General features: G+C 42.0%; 1 protein-coding gene across 1 annotated transcript in view; it reads right to left on the bottom strand.

The window, feature by feature from the left end:
* Nucleotides 1–2,145: 2,145 nt before the first annotated feature.
* TNFRSF21 (TNF receptor superfamily member 21) overlaps nucleotides 2,146–9,482 on the bottom strand; it is a 70,564-nt gene continuing 63,227 nt past the window's right edge. Inside the window, exons 5-6 of the mRNA XM_039532067.1 lie at nucleotides 5,174–5,396; nucleotides 2,146–3,620 (exon numbers count right to left, since the gene is read on the bottom strand). Of these exons, the coding sequence (XP_039388001.1) occupies nucleotides 3,391–3,620; nucleotides 5,174–5,396 (453 nt within the window). The 3' untranslated portion in view covers nucleotides 2,146–3,390. The remainder of the gene's footprint in view (nucleotides 3,621–5,173; nucleotides 5,397–9,482) is intronic.

Below are 9,482 nucleotides of genomic sequence, written 5' to 3'. Positions count from 1 at the left end.
TCGAATTGGGCACCGCACTTCCTAAAGCCGGCCCTGTTGGCCTGATTGACTCATTAAGTCTCACTGTACACAAACCTTCACAAAATACCACCACCACTGGCAGAGCAGTGTAGGGAGGTTTGCACTCACTGCGTGCGTTGTACCTGGTCTGTGGCTAGACAGAGGGCTTCAGTCTCCAAGGCCATCAATCCAGCACTAGAATGCACCTTATTCCCCCTCTCCTGCCCCCATAAGGTCCCCGAAAGATTCCTCATCAAGCTGGTAGCCACAGCTACAGAACTACATCACTGAGGTTGCAAACAGGGCATTCTCCCAACTGGTTTGTTAGCTTCTCTGAGGCAGAGCCCCCTACCTCTGCTGGGGGTGGTGTTCAGCACTGGAGCAGGTGTATCAATTACAAATTACACACCTATCAAGAGTGCATGCATGACTGACAAGCTGGCGCCTGGGCTGTTACTTCAAATAGGAAAAACAGTGGCACAATGTGTAGGCACACCAGGAATAATTACACTGTGCAGGCCTGGTGCTCTCTCAAATGCAACAGAGACTGGACAGCTAAACTAAGGCAATTCAAGATTGAAGGGTGAAAGGGGAGGAACACAATTTGAAATGGACACCTCTGTTCTGGCAAAACCAGCCCTGTTCAATTTGTACAGATGCAGATCAATGGGGAGGAGTAAGCCACAAAGCTCTCAGCAGCAGCAGTTTTCGGACAGCTGTTTTGCTAGTTCAGTTTTGTCTGAGCTTCACTGGTTTAACCACAGCTTTGACCACACAGGGCAGTGAAAGTTCAAAGTGAAACAGTGAACAGGTTTCTTTCCCATCTCCTTTGATGTCCAAATATCTGTACCTGAGTTCCAGGCCCCACAATAATTAGCTGCACCCCATGAAATGACAGCGTTCCAGCCAGGCAGCGTCGTTTATATGGATTTTGGGGGCTTCACTTTGTGCCTCCAGGTCATGAACGAATCAGTCCTACCCAATTGCTTGAGACCGTCTCTACAGACGAAGAGCTGGGGAGGTTTTAGTCTGAAGCACGGTGGTGTGATAAATTGAACACTGACAACCATAAGCACACGTTGGCCACTGACCCATCTCCCCACAACTTAACATTCCAAGTCTCCGATCAGCTCTAAGCTACTTTTAAAAGGCTGCCTAAAAAAAGGTTTCCACTTTGTTCCATTTCCCCAGAGAGCCTATACTGGTCGAGCTGGGAAATATCCAGTTCTGCACTTCGGACAGGCCTATGGCTCAGCAAGTTAGAAAAATAGGGCGGTTTATACCACTGGAAAGGAAAGATGCCCAGTTTTCCAGCATTCATCTTACTGTGGGAAAGTCCTCAGATAGTCTGCTTTCAAAGTACTCCATGTATATACTGAGCACCTAATTTAGGTGATAAAGTAAAATGGTGCTATAATTAAGATCTACTAAGTGTGTCTCCTCCAACTGAACCCTGGGTTCTCCTAGTACACCCCTACCTACCAAGGGGTCCATATACTAGAGTTCCTTAACATGGCTTGATTCAGCCTTTGAGAAATGTAGCCACCTACTAGCCAGAAGCCAACACGAAAAATAAACAGATACCCCTCAATTGTGGGAGGTAACACGGTGAGAAGTCTCCTGCAAATGTGCTGGGAACAAAGAGGATGCTACATTTTACCAAGGTCAGATGTGTTCACCTCTGCCTTTGTCGTTTACTACGTGCGCTGCACCAGACTCAGCCTTCTAGTGGTGGCAAGTTATGTTCAGTCTCAGGTAAACAGAGGTGCAGCAACATAACCTGGTGGCGTAGATCATCTTGGCAAGGTTCTTGTTCAAGAGGAAAGTGCGGTTTTCTGGCACAAGGCACCACGCCTCACATTTGTGGCAGTCCGCATATCCAAAACCATCAACACAAATGAAGAGAAAGTGTGAGCATTCTTGGGTATGAATTTAATGCAACAGTTTCACTTAAGACAATCACCCATTATGCCTAGATCACGTACGCAGAACTTCAAACCAGGCTACATTCTTAGAACTAGTTCAAACGCCCCAGATCAAAACTAGGGCTTATTGAAACATATTCCAATCACCTTATTTATAGCAGTGATTAGGAGACATCCCACCCACACAGCGAAGCATCGCAGAAGTTAACACAGAAGCACGTCAAGTAACAAACATCTAGTATTTATTAATAAATTAGTACACTGGAAGGCAATTTTTCCATATCAGAACCTCCCCTCCCCTCAACCTCACCCCATCCCAAGGTAGCAAATGCCATCCTCGTATTATAGTTCTTCAAACTGAGCATATTACAGACTGTTCATTACGGGAGCATAACACTTGCAAATATAATCAGACCATTCTTACAACACAGCCTTTCTAGTTTTTGCTTTTTTCTTGTTTTTTTTTTTTTTTTTAAATAAAAAGTGAAGTGTGATTTAAGAGACTGCTAAGACCAGGCAAGGTCTCTGGAACCTTACCTATTAGCCAACATCTGTATAAAAAAACCCCAAACAAACAAGAGACAACTGTAAAAGCATAGCTCAGGAAGTCTTATGATCACAAGGAGAGTGTCACCGCCAGGGCTCTCCCTCACCTTCCACAGTTCAGCACCAGTGCTGACTGAGATGATCTATATGGGGCCTGCTTATCTTCTAAGTTGCAAGGCAAAATACTCCTTGTTGCGTGTGGTACATTCAGCTGCAGGCCAAGTGACTGTTATAGTCTTGAAGGCTGGAGGAATTAAGCCATTTATTTTCTTTAAAACATTTCCACTTTAGCTTAAAGGAGCACAAGTAATCAAGCATTTTATGCATTGTCCAGGTGAAAACCATACAATAAATAACTGTGCTAGTAAAATCTCAGCAAGGAATATAAACTATACAATAGTACATTTTAAAAAAAAGTCAGCTCAAGAAAAAAATAAAAGCTAGCTGCATTAGAGAGTAACAGACAAAACTCAATTCTCATGTTTTCCCATTTTCCACCAAGGAGAAGAGGGGACAAGGGGAAAGAAAGGTTTGTGAAGAGGAAAGCTACTTTGGAATAAGACAGATTTGACAAAAACTAAAACGAGTTAAGAACTATTCCAGATTCAATGTGTAAGTTACACCAGATTCATGGTCTTTCGTTAATGAACTTTGTTTTAAAGTGCATAAAATGATTGACTGGAATGAAAACAGAAAAATAATTCAGAAGGGGACAGAGGGAACAAAGATTTTAATTCTGCAAGAAAGTTAAGCATGAAAGGGGCAATGTTTGCAAACTGCCCCTTCCAGAAATGAGAGAGAGACCTTGAAGAAAATACTGGCCATGTATTCTACAAAAAACCAGCCTGCATATTGTCACTTGTCTTTAATGAGTGCCAAGCTCATACTAGCAAGATTCAGAGTGTGCGGTGGCCAATGTCTACAATAGATCGGGAAGGTGACTATAGACAGAGTCCAGCAGTGTTTGGCTGGCTTCCTGGCTCTTGACTCCAGCAATTTCAAATAGCCTGTCCAGCTTATCCTCTGCCTGTGGAATCTCTTCAATCACATGGAGCTCCTCAGGAGTTAGGATGTGAAGCATGTCGTCAAAGATGGGCTGCAGGTCACAAGGGTCCAACCGCACCTGACGCAACACTGTGTCTTTCTTTTCTGTGAAGGGAAGGAGGGACTGATGGTTAAGGCACCATTTGTGGAGAAGCATTCTCCCAGAGAGGAGAAAACTAAAAAATAAATTCACACCTTGGAGACCTCACTCCCCGTTCCCTGTCTCTAGGGAGCAGGTCACAACTTGTGCAGAACATGAAAAACGTGGGTGGGTGTTAGTCATAGAAACTAGAGATGGAGAAAGCCTATTGAGTCACCCAATCCAAACCTCTGCCACAGCGGCATTGTTCCCTACAGCATATTTGCTAGTGCTGAATTACAAATGTTGAAAATCACCGGGAAAGAAGAGAGGCCAAAAGCCAGAGAGTGTTGCATTCTGTTGGTTTCATTTATTTTAATGGGTCAGATTACTTTGTGTACTCAACTGTAGATGACTTCAGTTAAGTTCTAATGAGTCATGCATCAAATTACAAGTGACCTTAAAGGATTTTTTTTTTTTTTTTAAAGAAAAAGAAAAGGAAAAATTACGACCTGGAATTCATGCAACCAGGAAGAGGCTCAAGCAAGAAAGTCTCCCTTCCTTGGGATCTTTCAGATGTCAGATCTCCTAATACTGACTAGGAAAAGAGGCAAATGCCGTGGGAATAAAAAAAGTCCAAGGGAAATCACTGTGTTGAAACCTAGTCTGTTTCGAAGACAGCAAATTTAAAATAAATTCGGGCACAATCCTGGCAATTCTTGTGGTTTTATAGCCATGTTTCCCCCCCATTTAAAAATCTCTCTCCCCTTATGTGTGAAAAACCTTTACAAAGGGAAGGAAATTCATTGACTGAATACCCAGGGAATACAGTCAAATCAACTGTAATGCTGGACCCAATGCAACATCAAATAGCATCAGTGGGAATTTATCCATTTCCTTTAATGAGAATATGATCAGGAGCCATGAAGACACTAAAAAGCAATCTCCAATCAGAGATCTTAGATGTTATGTATAGAAATCTTAGACAAAATTTAACAGAAGAGTGATTTTTAGGTTGAGTGTCCCTTTAAAGCAGGGGTTCTCAAACTGGGGGTCGGGACCCCTCAGGGGGTTGCACGGTTATTACATGGGGGTTGCGAGCTGTTAGCCTCAACCCCAAACCCTGCTTTGCCTCCAGCATTTATAATAATTGTGTTAAATAGATAAAAAAGTGTTTTTAATGTATGGGGTGGCGGGTTGCACTCAGAGGCTTGCTATGTGAAAGGGGTCACCAATACAAAAGTCTGAGAACCCCTGCTTTAAAGCACTTTGTCCTTCTACTCAGGTCTTTATACCAAGTCTACAACAAAGGTATCTGGTACCTGAATCCCCATATCAAGTGCCTATACTGTCAACTCATAATAGTCTCTCCAATTAATATTCAAATTGTGTTTATTCTAGTGACAACGTGCTCCCAATAACTTACTAATTTCTTCTCCACATATCCTGGCTACCTAGTTTTACTGGATGCAGCAGAGAAGCAGTCTCCCCTCCTATGGTCAGACGTTAGCACTTTCTGCCTTTTATATTGTTCTGAAAACACATTTAAACTTGCGGACTAGTGTGCTGACTTGGCTACCTTTGGTAATAAAAGAGCCTGTTCGGCTGAGTGGAGAGGAGCCGCTGGAAGTTGAATCACAGCGCAGAAGAGGTTCCGATTCATCGACGAAGAAGCCCTTGTTCTTCTCGCAAGGAGACGGTTCCACGGTGAGGATGGTGGCATCAGGTGGTTTCGGATTCGGACTGGCAATAGGACTGAGCGGGCTGGGACTCACAGGAAGGGCCAGTTTGTCAGGTTCTAGCTGTGAGGACAAAAGTTGATTATGATTTGTTAAGCAAAACCTAAAGCAAAGTAATTCACATCTCAACTTACCAAACAGGGACAGCAGCCAGGACATTAATATTGCAACTTTAGGTAGACTGTAGCCCCTTCTCAGTGAAATTAAGAGTAAATACTTAATAGTGCCACCTTTTAACAGAGTTCACAATATTCTGATCAACTTCTCCCCAAGGAAAACTGAAAGTGCTTAATGTGAATGTCCTGTTCTCAAAGAAATTTCTCTCCCCACAAACCTGCTGTCCCAACAAATAGGGAACAAAGCGGAGAGTTTGAAATGATGGAGTCTAAATTAGCTGTTATCACTCAAGAAAGATCTTGGAGTCATTGTGGATAGTTCTCTGAAAACATCCACTCAATATGCAGCAGTAGTCAAAAAGGCTAACAATGTTAGGAACCATTAGGAAAGGAATAGTAGTATGATATTGTCTGTCTTATCTACTATATAAACCCCTGGTATGCCCAGACCTTAAATACTACATCCAGTTCTGGTCACCCCATCTTCAAAAAGATATATTAGAATTGGAAAAGGTACAGAGAAGGGCAACAAAAATGATTAGGATATGGAACAGCTTCCGTATGAGGAGAGATTAAAAAGAGTGGGATTTTTCAGCTTGGAAAAGACAACTAGTGGGGGACATGACAGAAGTCTATGAAATGATGGTGTGGAAAAAGTGAGTAAGGAAGTGTTATTTACCCCTTCACATAACACAAGAACGAGGGGTCACCCAATGAAATTAACAAAACAAACAAAAGGAAGTACTTCTTCACACAATGCACAGTTAACGTGGAACTCGTTGCCAGGGGATGTTGTGAAGCCCAAAACTATAATGAGGTAAACACAAAACACCACAATGACATAAGTTCATGGAGGATAGGTCCATCAATGGCTATCAGCCAAGAGGGTCAGAGATGCAATCCCATGTCCTAGGTGTCCCTTGCCTCTGTTTGCCAGAAGCTGGGAATGGGCAACAGGATGGATGATGTGATGATTGCCTATTCTGTTCATTCCCTCTAAAGCTAGCCACTGTCGGAAGACAGGATACAAGACTAGATGGATCACTGGTCTGACTCAGTGTGGCAGTTCTTATGTGGTGGAAAACGTTACCAGGATTTGGTGTACTTACATGTGTATCCAAGAGAGATCCGTACTTGTGTTAGAAGAAATTACAAATATACTGGCCATTTAGTAACCCATATACCTATTCAAAGGTGAGTCACTATAGATTATCTTCATGTTCTTTTCATTCCTTTGAGAGATCTTAAAGCCAGAAGGAACCATTAAATTGTCTATAGTCTGAAGTCATCTAGAGCACAGGCCATTAAAATTCCACCCAGATCTCTCTTATTGAGCACAATAACTTCTATTTGGATAAGGCGCATCTTCCAGAAAGACATCCAGTCTTGGTCCAAAGACATCAACCTATGGAGAAGCCACCACTTCCTTGCGTAGGTCATTCCAATGCTTAATCAGCCTGACTGTGCTTATTTCTAATTTGAATGTCTGCTTCCAGCCATCAGTTCTTGTTATGCCCTTCGCTGCTAGATTAAAGAGGCCTTGAATAACCAGTATTTTCTCCCTGTAAAGATACTTATACACTAATCAAATCACCTCTCAATCTTTTTCATAAGCTAAATATATTGAGCGCCTTACATCACACCGTAAAGCATTTTATCAAGTCCTCAAATCATTTTTGTAGCTTTTTTTGTACACTCTCCAATTTATCAACATTTTCCTTTATCCCATTTTCTTTTATCTTAAGCTATAGGTACTGAGAGAGAGATTTAGGCAACAGCACTACTGAGAATATTTTAGGACTGTTAACATTCAGTTCTGTCTGTCTCAAGTCCCATATCCTTACTCATTTCACTTGGTAGCAGAAAGACCAATTTCCAGACGAAGCCAGTTTTATTTAACTTGTGTGCACTGATAGAGAATAGGGAGCATAATACCGCATGCAAGGCAATTTATATTCCATGGACTAACTAGATACACAAGCAATGAAGCCCGTTTAACTATTCCGCTAGATTAATAATAAAGGCTCAAAATGTAGATTTAGATGCCTATTAAGGTAACTTCTTAGCATTGCTAGCACAATAGCATTTCATAGCCATACCGGAACCCTACTCTCTAGTACACAAAGGAAGTATGTAACAATTTTTGCGTGTTGTGAGCTCATGCAGATTGTTTAATGCAGCCTAGTTCTGCTAGGCCTTTTAGGTGTTGTATTAAGTAAGAAGTTTGCTCTAGTCAGCCCTCTGCATATGCTGGAAATGGTAAAATGATGTTTCTGGTATTAGCTCTGCTGCCTGACCCCCTAAGACACATGACACCTGCAGTCACTCCCTCACATTCATACAAATGTCTTATGCACCTAATGGACAAAGAGGTATTTGTGTACACAGTGTGGTTCTCAGGAACTTTGCACTGATCTTTCATACTGTGAATCACATTAATGTAATTCTACATTCTGCATGTGCAAAGAATGTACCGCCTACAAATGTCCACTGGCCGCCCACCTCACTTCCATCAATTCAGGAAATTAACTTGTAAATCCTGTAATAAAAGGACGTCTTTCAGCAGGAGACAGAGGATTGTTCTACTTCAACATGTTTTATTAATATATTTACAGTGGTGGTTGGTTTTGGTTTTTTTAAAAGAGACTTTGTAATCGCTATTAAAATGCCATGCATGATTCTGCACTATTTGTTCTTAACTGAGAAAAGACCACCAGTGAGAATCAGTGTAGTAAACCTGGATGCTTCCAAACACAGCATCCTACAGGATAGGGATTTTACCTTTAAAAATAATTTGACACCAGGGCTAACTTCTAAAACGGTACACGTTCGATTTACCTGCTCAACACCCAGGTGCAAGCCTATTTTTACCCACAAGAGATGTCTGAAGAACAAGAGGCATGAAGAGACAAGACCGAAAGGATCAGAGATGTTGAATACTTAATACCTCCTAACACTTCTGTAACTAAATACCAAATAAATCACAAACAGTTGCTAAAGCATTCAAAAAGGGTGGTTTTCTAGAATGCAAAAATCCTCAGAGCCTGACCTGTTCTGAACACAGTTAGCTTATTAGGCAAAGTAAACAGGTTTCTGGAACATGTGTTAATGTTTAAACGATGAGGGAAAGAAAGCAGAGTGGAGTGACAGTGTTTAGAAGGAGAGTAAAACACTGCTTTGGAGAACTATTAATAGACTGACTAACTTAGATGAACCTGCTTGCAAGTCTTATTTTTAAAAGCACTAGTCTAGAAAGGTGCTGTCCACTTCCTGGCCTAAGCTGGGGTCATAGCATTGTATCCAGCTGAGTACTGCCCCACAAATAGCTATGTTTCAGAAGCGGGAAAAAGAATTCCCGTACTCAGTTTATCCAGTTCCATGGGCTCCTTGGAGAGTGAAGACGCTACTAGAATCTGTGGCCAGCTGATCATAAATAATCTCCTGGGTAAGACACTGGTCTGGGATTCTGGAGATCTAGATTCTATTCCCAGCTCTGCCCAGGCTTTCTGCGCAACCCTGGCCAAGACAGTTTCTATGCCTGGGCTATTCCATTTGTGGAAAAAGAGGGGGAGAATACAACCTACTCACCTTACAATCGGTTACAGTTTATGGATGCTTAGATAGAAGGCACTGTGGAACTCCTTGGTATTCTCATTCCCTTTTACCATTCTACAGGGGAGCCTTACATTACTCATTGCAGTAACGCTTTAATAATGAGAGAAGCAAATATCGTCTGTAAAGTGCAGAAGAGGCAAACAAGAGCAATCTCGCTGCATGGGGTATCACCATGTCTAATAACAAGCAACAGAGAGTCCTGTGGCACCTTATAGACTAACAGACGTATTGGAGCATGAGCTTTCGTGGGTGAATACCCACATCATGCGTCTGACGAAGTGGGTATTCACCCATGAAAGCTCATGCTCCAATACGTCTGTTAGCCTATAAGGTGCTACAGGACTTTGTAGCTTTTTACAGATCCAGACTAACACGGCTACCCCTCTGATACATGTCTAATAAGAGAGGCATTCACTAC

This window comes from Mauremys reevesii, linkage group 3 (genome assembly GCF_016161935.1).
Source record: "Mauremys reevesii isolate NIE-2019 linkage group 3, ASM1616193v1, whole genome shotgun sequence".
NCBI lineage: Eukaryota > Metazoa > Chordata > Testudines > Geoemydidae > Mauremys > Mauremys reevesii.
This window is presented reverse-complemented; position numbering and strand designations above follow the sequence as displayed.